The 21,712-nt window shown below is 46.8% G+C and overlaps 9 protein-coding genes across 11 annotated transcripts; 4 read left to right on the top strand and 5 right to left on the bottom strand.

Moving 5' to 3' along the window:
* Positions 1-45: 45 nt before the first annotated feature.
* On the top strand, positions 46-899 carry E1B28_012428 (uncharacterized protein; the record flags this gene model as incomplete). Its single annotated transcript, XM_043157540.1, has 3 exons — positions 46-636; positions 686-746; positions 801-899. 2 exons carry the CDS (start codon positions 46-48, stop codon positions 737-739), a joined length of 645 nt encoding a protein of 214 aa, XP_043004907.1. The 3' UTR covers positions 740-746; positions 801-899.
* On the bottom strand, positions 893-5,892 carry E1B28_012427 (uncharacterized protein). 2 transcript variants are annotated; one of them, XM_043157539.1, is made up of 19 exons: positions 5,423-5,892; positions 5,281-5,371; positions 4,502-5,093; positions 4,394-4,447; positions 4,246-4,334; positions 4,009-4,195; positions 3,899-3,957; positions 3,615-3,841; positions 3,462-3,555; positions 3,361-3,402; positions 3,140-3,312; positions 2,410-3,075; positions 2,218-2,356; positions 2,059-2,165; positions 1,952-2,003; positions 1,802-1,898; positions 1,655-1,750; positions 1,214-1,600; positions 893-1,162 (listed from the first exon to the last, which is right to left on the bottom strand). In XM_043157539.1, exons 2-19 carry the CDS (start codon positions 5,290-5,292, stop codon positions 993-995), a joined length of 3,243 nt encoding a protein of 1,080 aa, XP_043004906.1. In that variant the 5' UTR covers positions 5,293-5,371; positions 5,423-5,892; the 3' UTR covers positions 893-992. The 2 variants fall into 2 exon arrangements, with proteins under 2 accessions (XP_043004906.1, XP_043004905.1); XM_043157538.1 differs by having other exon boundaries at positions 4,502-5,371.
* A 96-nt stretch (positions 5,893-5,988) lies between these two features.
* Positions 5,989-11,430, bottom strand: E1B28_012426 (uncharacterized protein). The gene is made up of 24 exons (XM_043157537.1): positions 11,370-11,430; positions 10,915-11,313; positions 10,683-10,858; positions 10,292-10,632; positions 10,065-10,243; positions 9,841-10,011; positions 9,684-9,788; positions 9,322-9,635; positions 9,175-9,264; positions 8,991-9,118; positions 8,837-8,933; positions 8,658-8,781; positions 8,395-8,607; positions 8,134-8,339; positions 7,879-8,080; positions 7,655-7,824; positions 7,285-7,606; positions 7,101-7,223; positions 6,997-7,049; positions 6,855-6,940; positions 6,733-6,800; positions 6,480-6,676; positions 6,313-6,420; positions 5,989-6,260 (listed from the first exon to the last, which is right to left on the bottom strand). The coding sequence occupies exons 2-24, from the start codon at positions 11,299-11,301 to the stop codon at positions 6,203-6,205; spliced, it is 3,918 nt and encodes a 1,305-aa protein (XP_043004904.1). The 5' UTR covers positions 11,302-11,313; positions 11,370-11,430; the 3' UTR covers positions 5,989-6,202.
* Positions 11,431-11,522: 92 nt separating this feature from the next.
* On the top strand, positions 11,523-12,412 carry E1B28_012425 (uncharacterized protein; the record flags this gene model as incomplete). The annotated part of the gene is made up of 3 exons (XM_043157536.1): positions 11,523-11,871; positions 11,926-12,092; positions 12,149-12,412. The coding sequence occupies 3 exons, from the start codon at positions 11,523-11,525 to the stop codon at positions 12,410-12,412; spliced, it is 780 nt and encodes a 259-aa protein (XP_043004903.1).
* Positions 12,331-13,123, bottom strand: E1B28_012424 (uncharacterized protein). Its single transcript, XM_043157535.1, has 4 exons — positions 13,050-13,123; positions 12,750-12,994; positions 12,543-12,621; positions 12,331-12,486 (listed from the first exon to the last, which is right to left on the bottom strand). Exons 1-4 carry the CDS (start codon positions 13,100-13,102, stop codon positions 12,354-12,356), a joined length of 510 nt encoding a protein of 169 aa, XP_043004902.1. The 5' UTR covers positions 13,103-13,123; the 3' UTR covers positions 12,331-12,353.
* Positions 13,124-13,188: 65 nt separating this feature from the next.
* E1B28_012423 (uncharacterized protein) lies at positions 13,189-16,914 on the bottom strand. The gene is made up of 17 exons (XM_043157534.1): positions 16,793-16,914; positions 16,536-16,726; positions 16,270-16,449; positions 16,113-16,223; positions 16,032-16,052; positions 15,887-15,979; positions 15,728-15,834; positions 15,559-15,675; positions 15,485-15,509; positions 15,067-15,435; positions 14,706-15,011; positions 14,527-14,653; positions 14,376-14,476; positions 14,233-14,319; positions 13,828-14,181; positions 13,730-13,774; positions 13,189-13,660 (listed from the first exon to the last, which is right to left on the bottom strand). The coding sequence occupies exons 1-17, from the start codon at positions 16,806-16,808 to the stop codon at positions 13,493-13,495; spliced, it is 2,418 nt and encodes an 805-aa protein (XP_043004901.1). The 5' UTR covers positions 16,809-16,914; the 3' UTR covers positions 13,189-13,492.
* Positions 16,915-17,028: 114 nt separating this feature from the next.
* E1B28_012422 (uncharacterized protein) lies at positions 17,029-18,254 on the bottom strand. 2 transcript variants are annotated; one of them, XM_043157532.1, is made up of 5 exons: positions 18,034-18,254; positions 17,884-17,979; positions 17,733-17,831; positions 17,268-17,684; positions 17,029-17,202 (listed from the first exon to the last, which is right to left on the bottom strand). In XM_043157532.1, the coding sequence occupies exons 1-5, from the start codon at positions 18,229-18,231 to the stop codon at positions 17,071-17,073; spliced, it is 942 nt and encodes a 313-aa protein (XP_043004899.1). In that variant the 5' UTR covers positions 18,232-18,254; the 3' UTR covers positions 17,029-17,070. The 2 variants fall into 2 exon arrangements, with proteins under 2 accessions (XP_043004899.1, XP_043004900.1); XM_043157533.1 differs by having other exon boundaries at positions 17,884-18,009; positions 18,063-18,254.
* Positions 18,255-18,521: 267 nt separating this feature from the next.
* Positions 18,522-19,455, top strand: E1B28_012421 (uncharacterized protein). Its single transcript, XM_043157531.1, has 2 exons — positions 18,522-19,143; positions 19,250-19,455. The coding sequence occupies exon 1, from the start codon at positions 18,541-18,543 to the stop codon at positions 19,141-19,143; it is 603 nt and encodes a 200-aa protein (XP_043004898.1). The 5' UTR covers positions 18,522-18,540; the 3' UTR covers positions 19,250-19,455.
* An 877-nt stretch (positions 19,456-20,332) lies between these two features.
* VMA6 (H(+)-transporting V0 sector ATPase subunit d) lies at positions 20,333-21,683 on the top strand (the record flags this gene model as incomplete). The annotated part of the gene is made up of 5 exons (XM_043157530.1): positions 20,333-20,404; positions 20,457-20,556; positions 20,610-20,781; positions 20,844-21,022; positions 21,085-21,683. Exons 1-5 carry the CDS (start codon positions 20,384-20,386, stop codon positions 21,681-21,683), a joined length of 1,071 nt encoding a protein of 356 aa, XP_043004897.1. The 5' UTR covers positions 20,333-20,383.
* Between the last annotated feature and the right edge of the window lie 29 nt (positions 21,684-21,712).

Raw genomic sequence — 21,712 nt, 5'->3', positions numbered from 1 at the left:
GAAGGAAAGGACTTAGCTAGCGCGTGAGAAATTGCATCAGGCTTCATGCTCTTTCGACCGCGACTAGCAAGTGCTACTCTTCGCTGCTTCACTACATCAGCTACAGCCCAGGCTCATGTCTCTCACATAGGCGGAAAGCCTATTCAAGTTCCCCAAAATGTCACCTTCTCACCCACCTCGACCGAATTACAAGTGGAAGGTCCACTCGGAACAACTTCAGTTCCTCTTCACCCATTCGTTAAAATCGATTTTCCCCAGCCTAATGTCCTAACGGTGGCCGTAGAAGATTCAGATATTAAAGTGCAGAGGCAGATGTGGGGAACGACGCGAACGTTGATATTCAATGCTATTACGGGCATGACAGAGGGTTTCACTGTTCCTCTTTACTTGGTGGGAGTTGGGTACCGTGCAGCATTGGAGGAAGACCCAAGGGGTACTTCCGATGGCGGAAATGGGAAAAGGCTTCATCTAAGGCTTGGTTATTCGCATTCGATTTTCGTACCCATACCTCCTCACATCAAAGCTGAAGTCCCGACGCCGACAAAAATTGCTCTCTCGTGCACGGACAAACATCTTTTAGGTTTGTTCGCCGCAAAGATTCGTGGCTATCGAAAACCCGAACCGTATAAGGGCAAGGTATTACCGAATCTTTTTCGACTCGCAGTTTTCGCTGAAGTGCATGTAGGGTATATTCGTTGGCGACGAAAAAATCAGGATAAAGAGCGTGAAAAAGAAGTGATAGACGGGTTAGAGGTCTATATGAGGTACATTCCGTGCAATCACAGACTCTTTACGGTCAGATTTGGAACCCTCGAACTTCAGAAGGGCAAGAATTAGTTCAAGGAACGAGTGACATACGCTATTGGATACAGAACCACAGGGAAGTACAACAGGGAGAAAGAAAAGGAAGAATTCCAGATTCTACACGAAAGCCCATTACGAGACAGAAATTAAATATAGGGCAAAATTGATGGTAGGAAGGAAAATCCTACTCAAGAATCCCAGATGGCGCCGAATGCGGGTATACCTCTGCTCATCATCCCATAAACCACCTTTCTCGTCAATTTTTGGTTGGATATTATACAGACGGCCTCTGCATTGAATTCGCGCACCAGGCGATGCGTCAACTTGACCATGTCAGGTTTACCATGTTTACGGGTGTCTGGTTCAGAGTAGAGTCAGAGCAGGCTACGGAAAATAAAGAAAAACTTACCATAGATCACGGCGTCCGGTGACTTTTCTAAGAGATCGTCGACCAGCTGATCACCAAAAGTCTCCCTTACATTTGGTGAAGTCCAGAGAAGTCGTATTGGGATTCGCTGCTCCAATATACAGGGAGCACACGGTCCAATTCCACTCCCCGTAGCGACCAATACCAGGCGTCTGAAGAGAGGTACGATACGCAAAACTCCAAAAGTTGGTACACCGCGTATCCAGAGCTTCGTGGGTGGCTCTGCAATCTGTTTTGAGGTCCAGTCTCCAGCACGGGATACCACAAGCGAGTAACCTGTCTTTCCGGGCTCGGGAATGGTAGCAAATCCATGCCATTCGAACAAAGGGCTTTCGGAAACACGGACGAATGAGCCGGCGGTTGGCGTGACTGAGAGAAGACATGAGGGACTATGACCATTAGGGAAGTAGGCTAATGACTTACCGCCATAATCGAAGTAGAAGCGAACGGCATGATTAGAGAGGACCACGGAGCGCACATCGACTTTCCGCAGTCTGAGCCATGGAAGGACGAGAGAAACTGCATAGGTGGGTCAGTGCACACTTCATGTTGGAATAGAAAAGGTCGCACCAGTAAACACGACAACAAGCCAGAAGGAGGGGTTTGTCTTGAGTGCATTACCGAGGCTCTGACCTGGTAGCTTGTAGTCATTAACAAGTAGAATGACCTATTTACATATGTCAGAAGGTTTGGCAACTGGTCATAATTCAAGATACAGACCTGCGCCCACACCATAGCTGCTGCGGTCCAGCCCATAAACCGGTGAACTTGCCTAAGTCAAGAAATTCAGTGCCAACAAAAGTAAACCGGATTGATCATCCACTTACTCGAAGGAATCATGTCGCTTGGAGCGTAGCTCAGGGTGTGCAAATATGATAATGCCGAATAAGAAGGCTAAAATTACCCAAGCCATGACGAGAGTTGGAATTGATGTCTGAAGAGGTCATCAATGACAGTCTAGGAAGTTTCGAGTATTGAAAACTCACCCGACCACCGTCTACGACATCTTTAGTAGCCCTCGCCGTGAACAGACAAAGCCACACAGTCCCAGAGATGGCGCAACCGGAGTGAAGTCCACCTATGTGGTACACTCGAGCACATACGCGGCGAATAGCCAAGGGCCAACTAAGAAGTGAAATCAATGTAAAAAATGACTCGAGCAGGTCAAGGACACTCACGAGGGAGGAACGGCACAGAATGTGTTGAAGAAAGCGTTAATCACATAATCCTGGCGCATGAGGATGGCGCAGAAAAGATTCACCACCACAATCTCGCCGATTTTTGGAACACTCGCTCCTTTGACGCAAGTGACGATGAAAATGGCCATATTGACGATAAACACAACGCCAAAAAGGCGACGATAAAGGGTAAATATCTGATGTCGAAGATTGCGCAAATAATGGCCCTGAGTTTTCTCAGGTATCTCATCATTTTCGTAGCCTTCCCATCCCAGGCCCTTCTCAGAGACGGCTGCGGAAGTGACAATGGAACTGTCAGAGGAGGCTTTGACTTTTTCATCGCTGAATTTGGTGTCCGCTAGAGATACTTGAGATGGGAGGGTGCTCGACATGGGAAGTGAAGGCTCGGAAGGTGCGGATAATGCACCCAGGGAGGTTGATGGACCGGTATTAATCTGAATGTGCACGGGGTGGGGATGATTTGAAACGGAAACCTGAATCGTTCTTTGTGATGTCTGCGGCGACGATAAAAGGGACAATATTGTTTGTGACACTGCGAGGGGAAGTTCTGGTGCAGGGGGTGCGGGCGGTATTACTGCAACCTTTTCCCTCTCCATCTGATCGAGTGCAAGTTGACGTAGGGCACGTTTATCATTTTTTCCATTACTGACAAGTTAAAGATTGGGTTAGGTCGAATTCATAGAGAGAGAGAGAGATATGGACAACGCACGCCGTTTTTGGGAATTCGTCCATGGCTAAGACGTGGGTCGGAACAGCATAATACGGCTGGATCTTGGAGACGTGAGCGATAACAGATGCATGCTCGATGTTACCAGGTGCTACAAATCCCCAGAGATTGCCATCAACCAGAAGGGCGATGGAGACTTTAACACCAGGATATGACTATATGTTTTTCATTAGCTGTATTCAATCACTCAATAGATTACATACCTCCATCGCTGCTGCGACACCATCAAGTTCAACGCGGAATCCCTAAGACGTGAGTCAGCATACCATAAATCTCGATATCGTTGTATATACCAAGCACATACCTTAATTTTAACCTGATCGTCGATTCTTCCTAGCACTTCAAGGCCGCCATGGGGCATCCAACGTCCGAGGTCGCCGGTATTAAACATCATAGACCTGAGTGAAAGAAGGGTGTGATAAGGGGGAAATAAATTCACAAGTTGCATAAATCATACCCATCATTCGCAAACGGATCTCTCTTGTAGCGTTCGCTGGTTTTTTCGGGTAAGTTCAAGTAGCCCTTAGTGATCCCCGCGCCACCAGCCCACATGACACCTTGTTTTCCGATAGGAACGGGCTTCATGTCCTCGTCCAAGACGTATACACTGTTGTTTGGTGTCGGTTTTCCAATGCTCAAGGGAGATCCGGGAGCATGAAGTTGCATGGTATTGACGATAGTTATCTGTCGGCTTCCACGTCAAACCCGTTCACCCATGGAAAAGAAAGAGGCAGAACTAACCTCTGTAGGACCACAGCAGTTATAGAACTGAGCAGATGCCCCCCACGAGTCCGCAACGGCTTGGAAACAGATCAGTAAAGGGAAAGTTTGAGAAATTGCAAGAACTATACAGATTGGACATGGCTCTCCTGCCACAGCTACTACTTCGACGTTAGGGTAATCAGAAGGCGAATGTGGTACAAGCATCGAAGGCGTCGCAATGATGACCTGAACCGTCTTCATCACAGCTTTCCACTGCTTCGAGGTTTTGCCACGAAGACAGAGCGTCGCACCGTTGCTAAGACTTCCGAGAATCTCCTAAATATGAATTAAACAAGGAGGTCGTTGGCCAATCATATGATACGGACCCATTGCGCCATATCGAAGGATATATTCATGAGCTGAGACACTCTTCGTCCGGGCGCCAAACCTAAATTTCCTGGAGGTAAACAGACCACTGAATGTGCGTAATGCAGCCTCAGTTAATCGGTAGAGACAGTGAAAAGGAAGACGGACAATTTGTAACGTTTCCATGCTTCACATCCACTCCTTTTGGTACACCCGTCGTTCCTAACAGACATTATGATAATTAGTAGATGCCTTTCGCTCTCTACGGACACTTACCACTGGTGTAGATAATGTACACAGAATCATCCGCAGAGGCATTAGCCTGTGGCCGGGTTACGTCACCCGTGGAAGACAACGCGTCCTCTAGGCAGATGACGGGAATGTCGGAAGTCGGAACACGCTCCATGAATGGGCGCATTGACAGCACTGCCCCGGCTTTGGAATCTCCAAGAACGTGATGGAGTGTCTTGTCTGAGACAACATTACCATCCAATGGTACATATCCGCCACCTGCCTTGAGGATGCCCAAGATGCCAATCACCATATATATCGACCGTTCAACGAGGAGGCAGACACGAGAGCCACGCGTTATTCCCAACGATTGAAGATGAAGGGCGAGGTGGTTGGCCAGCCGATCCAACTCTGCGTAGGTGATTTGTTCGGTGAAGTCTTCGACAGCGATGTTATAAGGATAGAGAGCAGCATAGTGGTCGAACGCGTCGTGGACACGCAAAAAAGGCACCGGAACGACGTCGCCCCGACCGAGTCGAAAGAAAGCACTGCGGTCTTCTGTAGATAGCTCTTCCAACAAGCCAAGGTTGGGATGCATTCTGTGGTGAGATGGGATGAAACCACGAGCATAAAGCACCTGTATTTATAGCATCATGGTAAGTATCAAGGTCAAACCAAGAGGCAAAAGAGGCAATGGAAACAGGGGCCGATGATCTCCCGGCAAAATCCTCTTTCCGGACTAGTGGAGTAAGTGCAAAATCGTACGTGGAATGGACAAGCGCGCAAGATAACCAAAAAAAACATTAGCGTATCTCATCGCTGACATTGGGTTCCATGTGGAAAGTCGACGCTCATACAGTGGTGCCATGTAAAAACTGTAGTTTATGAAGATCGCGACATAGCCTGAGGTCGTTTCTGTCAATCATATACATGAGATGATGCAGCCATGCAGTAAGGGTAGCATACCGACTCCTCCTGTTTTGCAGTACACACGACTGACAGTAGTCGGGTCCTGGCCATGGAGTTCGGGTGGGGGAGGCGCAAGGATACCTTTGTGGACTGTTGTCGAACATTGCGTACCACGTAGGTAAAGTTGATGGTTTCCTACATGATACCTTGATACCCAGAAAATTATGACTTGATACCTGAAAGTTCTGAAACTTCTCAACTCATATGTAGTTGAATCCGTAAACGTCGGTAGCGAATATTAATGATATGCATCTCGAGAGATACTGTTTCTAAAGTTCCATGAAGCGAGCCATGGCTTGGCACAAACTGTGTTAAGTCATGCTTTCTGTACGGGGTCATCATGGCGGTGGTTACGATTGACAATGAGGCGCAGGCCGGGCACTAGGGAGTCGCGGGAGTGTCGCACTACGCAGAGATATCGATGCGATGCAAAGTTGAAACGATGTAAAGTTGAAACAAGGTATCCATAGTGGCTGTGGTTGTGGGCGCTATCAGATGATAAGATAAGATACCGAGAACCTCATTTCCGGAATCTCTTGACAAGTATTCTCTCAATCATTTAACGTCACTAATCCTGTGGCAGTTTAACCACAAATGTCGATCTTCCCTCATGTGTATTAGATACCAAGACAGCATAGTGCCCCACTTTAGATGCTGCTCACGCCGTACTGTGAAGGGGGGAAAAGTACATACTCATTGTCCATGCGAGTGGGTCATGTTGTGGGTGGGCATTAGAACATTTTCCATCCTCCTGCCTTGTCAGGACAATGTGTTACGCTAACGGAACCTTTGTCTTTCTATCACTGATTTCTGTCTCGCGTCCCGAGAAACTCTCCTAAGCACATTGTTAAACACGATTTTACGGCTTATGAAATGATTGCCCCTACCAATAATATTCCATCACATCACTCTGGCCCAGTTTGCGGAGAAAGTTTTCGTCATGCGTGATAATTATCAACTGAAAATTAGCATGGTTTTTTCTTTCGTTTATGATGCTGTTCAGTGCATGGGGTCAGAGCATCCTTGACAGATATGAAGTAAGTGAAGAGCTGACTCCACAAGGCTCGACGCAAGAGCATCAATATTCTCTGTATCCAGAGCGTTCGTGGGTTCATCGAGTGCCAATATGCCGCAATTCTGACCAAAAGAGTCCGACAGAGCGAGGCGGATGATGATGGAAGCAAGCATTTTCTGGCCCGCCGAGCACCGACCTCGCATGTCCATTTCGACCTGATCTTTTGTCATGACCACCTGGTAAACGCGCAATTCAAGATATCGAGTAATGATCAATAGGACGAGAAGCCAACCCGGTAATTATAGGAACGCTTTGATGCGCCGCCTTCGACATCCGAGCGAATCTTTATCCCGTCGATGTCTGGTAATTGATCAACTTCTGCCAAAAAAAGCACAATCAGCGTAGAGTACGTACCTGTTCCTTGATATGTCTTATTCCAAAGGTGTCGCATGGTGTCGTTGACTTCTTCCATTTTCAGTCCGTGATACTTCATGATAGCACTGTGGGACGCGCGGTCCATCTCTCCATCTTCTGAGAAAATCAACTGAAGACTCACTTATCGAGCGCCTTTGCATACTTATCCAAGTCATTGTTCGCCATATCGGACATCTTAGTCGAATGATTGAGCCATATTTCACCATCAAGTATTGATACTCGCACCTTTGTCCTGATTAACTGGTCGGTGTAGCGTTTGTTGATGTCTTTGAAGTCCTTTTTCAGATCGCCCTCCCATGTGTCAAGTTGACTCTTTTTCGAACTGATTTCACCAGCAATATGAGAATACTAAACGGGTGGGGTATGATGAATGTGTCTGTTTGCGGCACCAACGACAACAAGATCGTACCCGTTGATGTAAATCGTCCTCCTTCTGTTTGTAGATAGGCCACTGTTGTTCGAACGTGCGGCGTGCCTTGGCCGCCTCCTCCATGTCGTATTTGTCGATTCCGGCCTGAGTCTCTTCAATTTGCTGCGCGAGTTTCCTGGCTCGTACGTTATCCCGAAGGTTTTTTTGGAATAGATTACTCTCGCTCAGCTCTTTCTCTAAAACTTCGATATCTTTCCGACCTTGTTTTTCGCGTTCAGTCAGCTCTTTGATTCGAGTCTCCTGTTGTTCGAGTTTCTCGCTACACTCTTGCATACGCTCATCCCTCCTGTCTCGAACATATCTGCAGGGCTGGTCAATACATGAGTCAGCAGGTAATCAAAAGACTTGCCTCTCGATGTCTTTGTTCATCACCTTGAGCTGATCAGCGTGGATTCGGATATCTTGGAGTTTTTGTTCTTCAGATACCAGCTGACGCGCGAATTCTTTATCCTCTTCCTGATATTCAGCGTCAAGCGCATCTATGGGACCTTGGGCCTCAGCAACATGGACTTCAGCTAACTGTTTGCTCAGATGTTAACATCAGGAGTGCAAAATGAGGGCCGACGTGGATACCTTTAGATTCTGAGTCATCTCCTTAATGTCGTTTCTCCATCCTGCAATCTGACGCTCGAGCTTGGCTTTTTCGTTAACCTTAGTTTGAAGATCCCGCTGATGCAGTTCCAGTGCATGAATTTGGTTGTCAAGATTGCGCTGAAGGTTACTGGCGCGCTCCTTTTCCGAGGTGATTGCCCTGCTCTCCTTTTCATAACCATGGCTGACAGATTCTCAAGTCAGCACGCAGCAAGAAGGATTCCCTTGGGACCTTACATTTCTGTGGACACCTCGTCTATATCACGTTGAACCTCATCCGGTGTCTTTGTTGTGCCCGTTTCGGAAATTTCTCGTTCGGTATTTTCAATGTCAACTCTCAAACGATCGACTTCCCTCTGTAATCGTTCAAGCGTCCTTACGTGATCACTTAAGCTCTGTAGGTGCCGTTGTTCCTCTTTCGCAGTCGAGAGAGCCACACTGGCCTGGTAGGTTGATGAGAAAACAACTGTTTTTGAACAGCAGAATGGAATCACTCGCCTGTTCGTCCCTCTCTGTGGCTGTTTTGATTTGTGAATTGACTTCAGCCACCTCCGCTTCCAACTTAGGTATATCGATTTGCGTTAATTTCGTTAGGTGAATCTGGGCCGGTTTCAAGTCCTGCAGTCGCTCAAGTTCCTCTGACCACTCCTCGAACTGTTGTTTTGCGTCCTGAAGGTTTTCAGGAGAAAATTCTTGAATTTCTTTTTTCAGCTACATAAATCGATGAGATGACACATGAAGGAGTAGAAGAATGTGCGTACATGTTTCTCAAACGCCTTGTATTCGGCCCCATTCATGGGGCGGTTGCAAGCAAAACAAACTTTGTTTGCCTTGCCATACTCAAGAATATCTTCATATACTTTCCCTGTATTCTTCCCGATCTTGCTAGATATGTCCGTCAGTTGTTCGACCGTCACAAGGTGTTCGGAAAGGAACTGACTCTCGGAACAGGTTAGCCGTCTTTGCAGAATCAGTAATCCCTTCTTCCACAGAACTATACTCGTTCCCAAGTTCCTCCTTGATTCTATGGGTAATCCCTGCAAAGTGGCATATAATTGACTCAGATCTTGTCGTCAACCGCAATCACCACGCACCTTCAGCTTCTTTTCGGAGTTCCGATAGATTCTTGCTGAGACTGGAGAGAGTGGTTTTCAACTTTTCCAAGGTTTTACTCGTGCTCGTAGCTTCGGTCTCGCATTTTCTCAGTCGATCTTCCTTTCCCCTTCCCGAGTACGAGTGAGCACTATGCCATAGAGGACCAAAGGGGACAAAACGTACTTGATAAAAGTAGTCACACCCTGCTCGACCATTTGTAAATCTACCGCTTCCGCACCGAGGTCGCGGAGTTTCGTATTCGTAGCATTTAAGCTAACGAAATACTGATGCATGAAATCTCTCTCGCCCAGTCGAAGGTGAGGCACTTACACATGCTCAATTTCCATTGTTTTCCCTTTGATGTCCTTCTTCTTATAGCTGAGTCTGGCGTGCAGTTCGACTTGTGCGTTCAATGTCTTCAGCTCCGCGTTGAGATCATCACGTTTGTGCTCTGCCATCCTCTTCTTCTCGTTGATATCAGACGATTTTTCGTCAAACTTCGCCGCTTTGATGTCCGCTTTGACCTTTGCAGCACGTGTGTTCTTCTCCTCGATATCATCCTGTAAGGTGGTTAACTGCGAGGGTGCATGCAGGTAACCTTCAAGTTCACGCTCAGCATCCGCAATTGAGGCATTCCGATCTTTCTAAGGGACAAGTTCAAACATCTATTCGTGGCAGTCCAAGATTCTTACCATCTGGTTACGAAGGGTTGTACAAGCTGACTGCTGAGTGGCAAACTCCCCCGTCAGTTGTCGAGATTTGGCGTTGTACTCCTCTTGCTTGGTCCGTCGTTCACCCTGAGCGAGGCATCGTTAACAGCCAAAACCGTAAAGTGTTCAGGGTGCGTACTTGAATTCTCTGCACCGTAGCTTTCTGATTTCGTAGGAGTGCTTCCAGTTCAGAGAGGAATCGCAACACTTGGTCTCGATCGTGTGAATCATGATTGAAGCCCTTGAGTCCCTGACTTTCTGCAATCTCTTTAATCTTGTCCACACGCCCTTTAATCCGCTGTCTTTGAGCCTTGGGTAGAATTATTAAGCAAACAATAGGGTGGCCGGTACAGCATGACTTACAGCGGCATCATGGGAGTGGGCCGCCTTTTCTTCGACTAAGTCCATTTGTCGTTTGTTGGCAGCCTTGAGGTCTTCTTGAACGTCTTGCAATTTGTCTGTATAAGTCTTTTTCTGCATCTTTTGTCTATTCATACGCTCATCAAAGCTTTCCAACTGTGCTTCAAGCTCTTCTCTAGATCCTTGAATAGCATTAAAACACAATCAACTCTCAGTGTCATGGGGTTTACCTGGTACTTCCTTCATGTCGAGTTTCGCCTCGTCCAAATCGCTCTTCAGCCTAGCCTTCCTATCCTCGAGACTCTCAACTTTGACATAAATCTCCCGAAATTTTAATGCGTAGTCTTGGAATTTCCGATTCGATTCCACAATGCCATCGTATTCCCTCTTGATTTCGTCATATTCAATCTCTTTGGTGGTGATGGTAGAACTAAGCTCGTTGATCCTTCCTAGAAGTTTATCAGCATGCGATTTCTCCCGAGCGAGGCCTTCAAGACGTTCTTTTTCAGCTTTGAGCTCTGCGACACGGTCTTTTCGCAAACTTTTAATATTGTCGAGTGCCTTAGTATATCTTGAAAAAAGGTCGGGGACAAGTTGTGCAAAATAGACAAATTCGATTACCTCGTGGCTTCGAAGATATCATCAAACTTCTTTTTGAGAGCCGCAGGTTCGGCGAGCGGCCACCATGAATCTTCCTGGTGACAAAATATCACATTCTCAAGGACGGACTTCGAAACACCGAGGAGCTGAGGTATCTCTGCGTCCATCTCTGCACATTTGGTGGATATGACCCCTCTCTATTGATAAAATGAGCCTCTAGTCGATCAGAACGGTTTCTTCTGGTGACACACACCTTGCCTCCCTTCTCTGCATTACCATCCGCTAGTGCAAGAATGCTCTCCAACGTTTTCATAGTCAATCCGGCAGTTTTCTTGGCAGTGACACTCAGATTCCTCACAGCCAACATCCTCGTTCCATTTGCCGCATGAAACCGCAACTTGACTTGAGCTTTGACTTCTTTCTCATTCGCCATTTTCGGGTCATGCACGAATGCGCCACCTCTAGTGTTGGGAGGTTGGTCTCCCGTTGTTGCGTATTTCAAACATTCTATGATGGTGGTTTTACCACTGCCATTGTGGCCGACGATAACGGTGACAGGAGTGAAAAACTCGATGACCGATATTTGCTTGTCGTCAAAAGACCTAATACCGCGTATTGCGAGCTTGTTCAGAGAAGCCATGGCCGTGACAATCTGTCCCCAGAGAAACTCAATTCGACGTTCCTCGAGGACCATGGTGCAACACATACCTGCTACCCACTCGATGGAGCGCGTTCACGACTGATTTAGTGCGGAGCAAGCTGTTCAGATGTGACTCGACGCGTGACGCGCGAACGCGAACTGTCACGGTTATCCAGGGTTACAGACCCTTTCTCCGCCTATACCGTTCATCCTCAACTGGAATGTTTTCTCTCAGTCGACATTGCTCTCATACATACTCACGTCTGTTTCGTCGAAATTTTGCTGAGATAGTATCTTTCTCTGCGAATCCATCGGACTCCCCATTGAAGGGTACCATAGATCCACCTCCACAGCGTCAAACTTCAAGTTCCGACCTGGACACAGCTCAATCTACTACTCCGCAAACTATCACGCCCGTGCGGCTGGGGAACCGTGTCTCTGTTAGAGAGGATCATGGTCTATATGGTTTCTTCAGGCAGAAGGAGCAAGGGAAAGATGGGAAAACATTCGTTGGGGAGGCCCGATTCGAAACGCTTGGAGGTAGTATCTATCAAGAGAATGTTCAAAGTGGTGAGTAATACAGTTATATGTCAATTAATTCGATGCTTGACATAGCGCCTCCAGGACGTTCATGGAAAGCCTCTGAACTACGTTTAAAGAGTTTTCACGATTTGCACACACTTTGGTATATTCTACTGCGAGAAAGAAATTTGCTTGCTACGCAAGCAGAGGAAGTCAGAAGACTGGGAGTCAGTCCTCTACTTTTCTCGTTGAGCTACAAAATGCGGCAGGTAAGTTACGTCCCCACTCTCTAAGCCGGGCTCACCGTGAGTTATTTGTCTGCTAGTGTAAAAAGTCGATGGCGCGCATCAAATATGTCCTCAATGAGCGGAGGCTGGCCTACGACGGAGCTGTCAAGCTCGCCGAAAAAGAGAAACAAGACCATCTTGATCAAGTCGTTTTGCAGCATCAACTTGCCGAGTATCGCAAGGAACGGAAATATCATGCTAAAAGAGAGATATTGAGAGCTCCTGAACAACAAGACAGCGACTCTACTTCCCTCTCACAGAACGTTGATCAGCCTGAAGCCACAGGGACACCGACGACATGAGTAGAAATACTGATGAGGAGCTCATACCGCAACCGGGGCCATATTTGGATAGATATTCTGAACGCACTGCACAACTTAGTTTTAAATTCATCTATTTCTGATTTTCCTTTGGAATTTGTATAACGCTTACACAGGAATCTCAAAGGAAGCGCGTTTGCGCTTTCCTCTGGTAAAAGTAGGGTATCTCAGAGCATATATATCGAGAGTGGCTGGATTACGAGTCAGTGGACAGGATTCGTGGAGAGCAGACAACAAGTTGACGGGACTGAGCATCGTGGCCTTGCGTGGACCAACCAAAAGTCGATGTTCGACATGTAGCACTAGGAGGCAGATTTACCAGATTGTTTTTCAGGTAGTCTCTGTGTTCGATCCCATGTTTTCATCTCCTCCGACACCCAGCAGTCTTTCACGGACGGAGATTCGTACAAGTCTAGTTGCCTTCTTCCCTTTCTCAAAAGATGTTCTATGGCGCTGACGTTCCTTGGCGATATGCTCGTCGCGTTCGTTCGGAACGTATATCGGATAAAAAGAGAGAATTTGGGCCGACCGGCGGAGGATTTGCTCCTGACCATACGAAGCGCGCTGAAATAGCTGCAGTCAGTAATGATAGTGAAGAGTATCCCAAGGCACGGCAAACCGTCGATATAAGCTGAGAACCTCCTTTTGAAGTCCTGATTTACGCAAAGACATTCAGGTTAAGTCGGCTTTAGCGTAGCGTGGGAATTAATATATCGGTGTTTTTCGCGTATTCAAATATTCACTGTTCACTGATAAGTAGCGCACGGTGGTCAATGATACAAATGCTACAGACTTCAGCATAGTAGGTATTACATGAAACTAAGAACAGAAGGGAGCACAAGTAAGTAACAGTTCAATACTATAAACCAACATTACATAATGTTAAATAATTATTAGTAAACACTAGTAGCATACGACTACTCCTCCTTGAAGACCTAAATTGTCTACGGAGATTAGCGATAAATCTATTGTTAAGGCCGTGAATACGTTCATTGCAACGAATTGAATGAACCGTGCGGAACGAGAGAGCATAACAAAGAACAGGGAAGTGGCAGCAAACAATCAACGTGTTGTCCTTGTTCTCTTCAACCGCGTCTCCCGATAAACGTATTCGCCATCGTCGCCGTCGTCATAGATGGCTACCTCATTATGAGATACGTTCTTTTCCCGACTATGCTTACGAAGTATACGTAGTTCAGTGCCCAAAGATTTCATAAATTCGTTTAGAATCTAGATAATATGGGCGGAGAATCAGCTGAGGAAATAGCCTTCAGTCTTCAGAGGGTGATTATTACTCACTGCATCTGAACTGTTTCCGCATTGGTTCTTCTTCCGTTGGCGAAACTGGAAAGCAATCAGATAATTGTATTCAAGGCGAATTGTGAAGGTCTATTCACCCGAGATTGTTCAACCCTTAACAATTTTCCCAATTCTTGGATCCATGTTTCGAGGTTAAGAACTTGTTTTATTTCCTTTGAATCAGGATGTTTGCAATCCTTCAAAAGGTCACTCTTTTCTTCGTCGGAGTCAGCAATGACATAAGTACGCATGTTGGCCGCACTTCGACGTGGACGTTTGCGACCGGTACTCCGGGAATTATTCGTGGCAGCAGAGAGCGCTGGAAGTCTCTTCGTGTCATCAGATGTCAACGCTGAAAGAGTGTTGCTTGTGGCGTCGCAGTGAACGAGATACTCATCCTCGCAGTGGTAAAACTCGGGTCCAGTCAACAAGAATAATGTAAGGTTGTAGTTCTTAGAGTAGAGGTTAGCTTAGAGAGTAGCTAGAGAGGAGCAAAAACTTACGATCGGCCGTCCCAAGCGAGCTAAAATCTGGAAGTGTTTGAGAGTTAATGGGACTGGCGCCGCCTCCATGAGATAGTGACGCAAGATCTAAAAGATGGTAATCGGTAACTATAAGATTCATGGCGAATAAACATCTCTCTTACAGAAGAAGCATTATTCAGTACAGCATGGGTCATGAAAATCGCGGTTACGATGTTCCTGGCGCCAAATTTTGCCTTTATCCATCGTCCAACTTGAGAGTAGTCTAAAGAGAGATATAAGCATAAATCGATAGACACTGATTAGCGAGCTCACCAATCGGTAAGTTAAATAGCCCGAGGTCAGAGTACGCGGAGAAGTAGGACATCCTCCGACGGTTTCTGGAAGGAAGCAGTTCATCCTGTCGTATCATAATGGTCAGAGATTCTTGGCTAATCTCCCCCTGGGTGTGAAAAGTAAATAGACCGGAGTAAACTCAATAAAACGAAACCTACAAGCTCTCGCACATGAATCTCATTCATATTCCTGCTTGCTCCTTGCCCTTTACCCACACTGCCATCCTCAACATTGTCGCCAGCCACTTGAGACTCCGTAGAGGTAGTTGTATCCCAGAAGTAGTCCATCTCTGAACCTTTATAGTGGTGTTCCCGGCATAATGACGGTCGATAGTTTCTACAGGTTGCGGGATTACTCATTTTAGGCAGATCTTCGAGCTCAATTCGATGTTTGGTAAGGACGGTCCTGATGATGGTTTCGTTTACACTTGGATAGCTATCATGAAGTCGTTCGAGCATTCGTCCCTGTCATAACACGAGTCGTGAGGTGGATCTACGTGCATGATAATAGGAAACGCACCTTACAATCGACCTCTAGAAGCCTGGCAGCAACGTTGTCGATAACTTCTTGAATCTCCTTTGCACCCAGTCCCTGCTGCGCGTCCTCCGATGACGCCATCTCACTTCGCATGTAATCAAATACGGTTGTACACCTATCCATAAGGGGGTGTACCAGTAGGTTGTACACGTCCTCCTTTTTCAAGGGCCCGATGTTCAGATCTTCGAGCCTCACTTTAACTGTAATGAGATTGTCCACATCTGCGGCCATAAAGACGGTCAACAGGACGACAAGGCGAACTGTTGGGTCAGACGAAGGGAATTCTTTGTATAAGAACCGGATTGTCGTTTGCGTCTCGAGTGTCGTCACCGAGCGAGTTTTCAGAAATAGCTACTCAAAAAAAGTTAGGTCGATAATGAGTCCCATGAAAAGAAAATACCTTTAGCAGGTCTTCGACCAAAGAGCTGAGATTCGGTCAGTAATTCGATATCAACGCCTGTATGCGGTACTCACGAAAGACTAAACCGTAAGCGACCATTCGTATCCAACTGCTTTAGCGCCGTATAACCGACTCTGTTCACTTTCGCCTCTACACAAATTTCTGCCGCGACAGTTCGTGTGAGAAACATTCTAAGGCAAGATTGAGTGCCTTGTGGACTGTCAGAATTTGACCCAAGCTTACGTTGAATCGAGCCGCGATAGTTCCTCGAAGTTCTGCACAATATCCTCTGGCCTGCGGTCGCTCGCCGCCGCGTACTCGAACATCTTGCGAAAGACGAAGTCACGATACTGGAGAGGAGTAAGGGAAGAGCTAAGATCGATGAGACGTTGTATTACCAACCTTGCTGTCCATGTAAAACCCGTTGGCTACAGCATATGGAAGAAGACGGGGCTCAATGGCTAGTACTAAGGGGAATTGTGCCATTATCGGATCCTTCACAGTCGGTGAGAAGGTAAATCGTTACCCGGCGACTGACGTTCCGCACCTTGTTGCAGAAAGGGAAGAACTAGAATGATAATGCTGTCAATATCTCAATTGTTGACAAAATGAAAGATGGGAGCCACACATGGTATTCCTCTATGATGACCCGAATATTCTCCCAGGAAACACGTTTCTGGCTCGGTGGGTATCGGCTCTCGCTTAGAAATTGAGCAAATATTGATCCATCGTCCTGCCCCTTTCGAAATGTAAGCAACACCGAGCCGGGGTAACGGGTGACGCACTTTTCCCCTCGGGATGTGATCATAACGGCGAGATGCGAGTTGCAAAAAGTGGGTAAAGACGGGCAATGAAACACTTCGAACCCATTGAGTCTTGATAAAATGTGATTGAGTATGGAAGTAATGATGAATGGCCACTTGAATGAGGTATCGAGAGAAATGTGCTCCGCTGGTGATCAAGATCTGTCGGTGGCAATCAAAACGCCATTGCAAGGGGGTGTTCGCATGAGCTTCTCCCTTGTAGAAACATATGGTGGGTAACTACGCACATCGAGAACTCTCTCAGTGAGAACTTTGCCACGACCGAGAGCATGATACAAGGCATGAGCGGGGCCGTAGCGGGAGAGAAAATAATGAGCTCGAAAGTAGGGGTCCTGTGAGAATTCGTAGAATCGTTTCGAAACGAGTGTCAATGATGTAGGTTCTTGAAGTTCGTAGAATATCAACTGAAGCACTTCATCTGGAGAAAAGATGTTAACGATATATTTTTAGCGAAAGCTCGGTGGAAACTAGAGCGGGTGCGCACTGCATAATTGTTCCATGTTATCAAAGAAACCAAGAGGGAGAAAATATTAAGGTCGTGACGCTCTGCGTAGAAAAAATAGGGAGTGTAAGGTGGCTTGGTGGTGGTGGTTAAGAGGAAAGGGCTGCAGACACCGGATCGGAGTTGTTGACTTGTTACACTTTGGTGCTCGGGTATCTGGGCGCGCTTGTAGGTTTTTCCATAAATGGTCATGCCGCAAAATCATTCACAGAGTATGCATGGAGTGAAGCTCAAATCATTATTTTTGTCATGTCCTGGAATTAGAACATCCGTGTATAATAGTAGCTTTTCCAGATCCTCCATGGTAGCTTCCAGTCCCGCATTTGTAATTTAGGGTGGAAAACGTCAAAGTTTACCTCTTCCAGGGTTCTGAGAATGTTGGACACCGGTACCTATATCCAGGTCCGAAAGTATAAGCTACGCCCGACAAGATCGAAGTTCAAACACAAGTACTCACCCCTGCCAGAAAGACCGCCACAGCTTCTTGTGGTACTTTCCCTTTCAGCCGCTCTTCCTTAAACATACTTCGGGCGGTAATGAGATGATCATTTGCTAGCGTCGCGAACTCAAATACCGCCTCATCAATCCCACGAGCTTCCCGACCCCTGCGAAACACCTCTTCTTGTACTACGCCATGTTTGGCCGTTATTTCGGCAGGGATGACCATCCGACCTTGTTGCGCATGAAACGGCAGTCCTCTCAGCAGAGTAGTAATTGTTTGTGCAACGCCAAGATGAGATGCCGCATGTGAGAAAGGCTCAGAATGGAGAGAAAGCATCGAGAGCAGGAGATAGAGTATAGTTGATGAAGTAGATTCAGCATGTGCTGTAAGGGATTCAGTGGTTAAATGAACTGGTACTTGGAGCTCAGAGCTCTGATTGATCAAGTCAATAAAAAACTTTAGCTATAAAGTTAAACTTACTCGCGCATCAATCATTCGTTTGAGGTGATAAGGAGGGAGGTTCGTTATTCGCGAGGCATCGTGCAATGCTAGAGCGATAGGATGCCGATGTGGATTCCCCTGAAACAGCCCTTCAGTTGTCGGGTCATGACACAAGCAGGTCGCGACTCACGTCAACTATGCCTTTCACGGCGTCCTTCCAGAATTGCATCCTCATCATTCCAATTGTCGGATTTGATACTGTGTCAGAAACCATAGCCAACTCCACCTGTCATCGTAAACATGCTCAGCTAGAAAGCTAAGAGGCAGAAAGTTGACGCACAGAAAAAGCTTTTAACGCAAAATACCCACCTTGAAATTCCTTTGGAAACAAGTGTGAAATGAGATAGGATTCGTAGTCGTGCTTCCGTACGAAATCCCTGCAGTAGTACAAATGGTCGACAGATTCGAGGGTACGACTTGATGAGAGATATCGACGGCGTAGGGAGGCGAGCTGCCTACAGTGAGCGCGTTTCAACATGATGGTTGGACTTGAGAGAGTGCTCGTGATCATGCACATGACGGCCAGAGTCAGTGTCACAGAAGACTCGCTGTGTCACATTGGACTGTTTCGAGTGTTCAGTAGACACTGACTGGATATCATATATCGAATATCCACTGTAATTATGGACGTCGAATCCTCCACTTGATGGATCGTATGTAATTGGAAATGCTCCGTTGGGTCTGTGTCAACGATTTGACCTTAGCGATCATGTGGAAAAACTTGCAATTGGGAAAAGTTGAAACAAAGTCGTGACACTCACACTCTTCCTCAGCTCTTCCTCTCACCATGTCAGAGACGCGTCAATTTGGGGATCTGGCTACACAACTGGTCATAGAATCGCGCAGATCAACGCATACCGATACTCTACTCAAATACAACGACTCTCTCGTCCGTTCCATAATACGCGAACAACGCGACCTCGAAAAAGCCGCAGATGCGTTGTCTGACCACGTTGGCGACCGTCCTCCTCCTGCCTTAATCATCATACAATCCGCTATAAATCGCAATACGCGCTGTCTTTTGGCCTACCACTCACATCGCGTCGACCGTCTCAGGGACTTGTATTGGTCCGTTGGTGGTGCCCTCCCTCACATCCTGTCAACTCAAGATATCAGGAGCAAACTTTCCCCACACGAAGTTGATTATCTTCGTCAATACAATAATTATGTCATGGAATTTCGTTCCGAATTCTCACATGAATTGGATATCACTGCAAGCATCACCAACCCCCCCAAGGACCTACATGTCCTAGTCCATGTGGTAAAGGATTGTGGTGTTATCGAGACGGAGTTGGGAACCATCGATTTTCAGAAGGGGCAACGTTTTATGGTCAGACGTGCTGATATAGAGCATCTCATAGTCCAAGGTTATCTTGAGGAGGTGTTGTAGGTGAGTGTTGTTCAGTGGTTCAGCCTCGCATCGTGATTGATTCGAGGCGTTTTCCTCATCGTCGGAAGCTACTCGTCGCTGGGGCTAATTACAGTTCCCGCTTCAGCTGATTACTCGTTTTTTGAGCCAATCATCCCCGTGGAGCCAAATAGTGTTGGAACAGAGAGGCTGGAACGTGGATCAACAACGCATTGCTATTCAAGTCTTAGTCCGGATTGCTCCCGCGAAGGTATTCACGAACCGCGCCACTGACGATAACGAGATCACAGTGGAAATGAGGAAAGTACACAAACTTCCCGACCAAGAGAACAGGTTCGAAACACATAACATGTTGACTTAGACGATTGCGCGGAATAAATAGGTCCTAGTCTTCTGTCTTTACTTGCTCTCGCTTCTGCATCTTATTCGTCAAACTTCTCTATCTCCTGATGTCTCAAACCTCATACATGCCACTTCCGTGGCAGAGTTAATTGCAAGTCCCTTGGAATTCCGGTCCAAGTCCACTCCATTCCTCTCACGAGCTTTGTTGATCGTCTATGAACTCCTAGCAAAGTCGTGTCATCTCACTTTCCGAGGTTCTAGGCCTTCTAAGGAACAGGAGTTGTAGAACTCAAAACTTCCATGCACCCCGATACTGAGGTCGGTAGCGGTTTGGATGGCTTGTGGTAACATTCTCTTGCTCCCTCCTTTTAAATCAATCGCCCCTCCACTTCAACAACCTATTACTCTGTATTCATTCCAATGAAGAGGTCGCGCGACACCGAGCTTGAGGATTTCTTCTATACAAGCAAGGCTCAACTTTTCCGGAAGACGGATCCCATGATGTCGTTACTGGTTACAATATGTCTTGGTTCGACTTGTCCTACGTGTTCATTGTAGCGAAGAAACTCGGAATCTCTCCTGTGAAGCGTGAGAGGTTACCTCACGCTCGTTTTGACTATTCTCGTCAGCTACTATGAGATCTCCCCTCTCGTGAGACTACGGCTCGCGAGTTGTAAGGAAAACGCAACGAGTCTAGATATCTCAGTAAGAAGTATCTCTCTCAGCTCTCAGCTCTTTGAATATTAGACTCGGGTGAGCCATTCTTGACGTACGTAGATGGGACACGGGCTTCTTTCATGGATGCGAAGCCCACACCAGTTACGTAACATTCAAAAGCCTCAATTAGGGAGTGAGAACGTGGGAGCGTTTCCTAATTTGTAACTGGTATCACTCCTGCGCTTTAGCAGCTGCTTGGACCATGGAAGCACTCTTCTTCAATGTATGGTATATCTTCCTTCTGACACACGATAGAACTTATCGACTCTCATTAGGTCGACTCCGGCTTCCTTGAAGCAACAGTACGAGGCTACAAGTCCGGCATACTCACTCAAAACCATTACTCTAACTTGACGCAGTGCGAGACACTCGAAGGTATTCACATCTCGCGTTGCCACGACTTTGGCTGAAGAAGAGCGAAATTCTAGATTTTCGCACGCAGCTGTCGGCGACGGACTATGGCAATTTTTTAGCCAACGAACCTTTACCCATCTCGACAGCAACGATATCGGAGAAGGCTACTGAAATCCTCGTCAACCAGTTCAAGTATCTGCGGAATAATTCTGTGGAACCTTTGAGCAAGTTTCTCGACTATATTACGTGCGATTATACTCCTTCCATCTCCACGTAACCGAACACAGCTGACGTGCAACTACGACTAGCTATGCATATATGATTGACAATGTCATATTGCTCATCACTGGAACGCTTCACGAACGGGATACGCACGAGCTTTTGGAACGGTGCCACCCTCTAGGGGCCTTCGAGTCGATGCCAGCGCTATGCGTAGCTTCGAATGTGGAGGAATTATTTCACAGCGTGTTGGTTGAAACCCCGCTCGGTGCGTTTACCTCTTAATTCAATCACTGAAGGGGATGTTCTAACTCGACTCTGAACTTACAGCCCCATATTTCCGCGACTGCCTCTCAGCTTCTGATCTTGACGACCTCAACATAGAAATCATCCGGAACACCGTGTACAAAGCCTACCTCGAAGATTTCTACGAATTCTCTGCCACGCTTGGTGGACCTACTGCGGAAGTCATGCAACGCATCTTATCCTTCGAAGCCGATAGACGAACGGTCAACATTACCATCAACTCCTTCAACACCGAGTTAACGAAGGAAGAACGTGCGAAGCTTTTCCCATCTATCGGGAGACTGTTCCCTGAGGGCAACAACCAGCTCGCAAAAGCCGACGATATTGACCAGGTCAGGCAGGCTTGCGAGAGTATCTCCGAGTATCGTGGATTCTTTACTGAGGGGAGCAGTTCTGGAGGTCAAGGAGTGGACGATTCCACCGTGATGTCGCGTCTGGAAGATCGGTTCTTCCAGACTGAGGTTCACCTCAACAAGCAAGCGTTCTTGCAGCAGTTCCAATATGGGGTTTTCTATGCGTACATGAAATTGAAGGAACAGGAGATCAGAAATTTGACATGGATTGCTGAATGCATTGCACAGGATGCGAGAGACAGGATACAGGATTTTATACCCATATTTTAAAGCAGCACCACTTTAGCTAGGGACTCTCT

The sequence above is a fragment of the Marasmius oreades genome, chromosome 8, assembly GCF_018924745.1.
Source record: "Marasmius oreades isolate 03SP1 chromosome 8, whole genome shotgun sequence".
NCBI lineage: Eukaryota > Fungi > Basidiomycota > Agaricomycetes > Agaricales > Marasmiaceae > Marasmius > Marasmius oreades.
This window is presented reverse-complemented; position numbering and strand designations above follow the sequence as displayed.

What these genes read in the sequence shown, in the direction of transcription:
- E1B28_012427 (XM_043157539.1), bottom strand. An exon ending in ACTGCTGTGGTCCTACAGAG is followed by an intron (nt 3,842 to 3,898) that starts GTTAGTTCTGCC and finishes GGAAGCCGACAG; the next exon opens with ATAACTATCGTCAATACCAT. An exon ending in CTTCTACTTCGATTATGGCG is followed by an intron (nt 1,601 to 1,654) that starts GTAAGTCATTAG and finishes GTCTTCTCTCAG; the next exon opens with TCACGCCAACCGCCGGCTCA.
- E1B28_012426 (XM_043157537.1), bottom strand. Translation starts at nt 11,301, where the DNA reads ATGGCTTCTCTGAACAAGCTCGCAATACGCGGTATTAGGTCTTTTGAC. An exon ending in CCCACTCCCATGATGCCGCT is followed by an intron (nt 10,012 to 10,064) that starts GTAAGTCATGCT and finishes ATTCTACCCAAG; the next exon opens with GCTCAAAGACAGCGGATTAA. An exon ending in CAACCCTTCGTAACCAGATG is followed by an intron (nt 9,636 to 9,683) that starts GTAAGAATCTTG and finishes CTTGTCCCTTAG; the next exon opens with AAAGATCGGAATGCCTCAAT.
- E1B28_012424 (XM_043157535.1), bottom strand. Translation starts at nt 13,102, where the DNA reads ATGTCTTTGCGTAAATCAGGACTTCAAAAGGAGGTTCTCAGCTTATAT. An exon ending in GTTCTCAGCTTATATCGACG is followed by an intron (nt 12,995 to 13,049) that starts GTTTGCCGTGCC and finishes CAGCTATTTCAG; the next exon opens with CGCGCTTCGTATGGTCAGGA. An exon ending in GCTTCCTTTGAGATTCCTGT is followed by an intron (nt 12,487 to 12,542) that starts GTAAGCGTTATA and finishes TTTAAAACTAAG; the next exon opens with TTGTGCAGTGCGTTCAGAAT.
- E1B28_012423 (XM_043157534.1), bottom strand. An exon ending in TAAGGGTTGAACAATCTCGG is followed by an intron (nt 13,775 to 13,827) that starts GTGAATAGACCT and finishes ATTGCTTTCCAG; the next exon opens with TTTCGCCAACGGAAGAAGAA. An exon ending in GCGGAAACAGTTCAGATGCA is followed by an intron (nt 13,661 to 13,729) that starts GTGAGTAATAAT and finishes CATATTATCTAG; the next exon opens with ATTCTAAACGAATTTATGAA.
- E1B28_012422 (XM_043157532.1), bottom strand. Translation starts at nt 18,231, where the DNA reads ATGTTGAAACGCGCTCACTGTAGGCAGCTCGCCTCCCTACGCCGTCGA. An exon ending in TTGCGTTAAAAGCTTTTTCT is followed by an intron (nt 17,980 to 18,033) that starts GTGCGTCAACTT and finishes TTACGATGACAG; the next exon opens with GTGGAGTTGGCTATGGTTTC. An exon ending in CCGTGAAAGGCATAGTTGAC is followed by an intron (nt 17,832 to 17,883) that starts GTGAGTCGCGAC and finishes GGGCTGTTTCAG; the next exon opens with GGGAATCCACATCGGCATCC.
- E1B28_012421 (XM_043157531.1), top strand. Translation starts at nt 18,541, where the DNA reads ATGTCAGAGACGCGTCAATTTGGGGATCTGGCTACACAACTGGTCATA.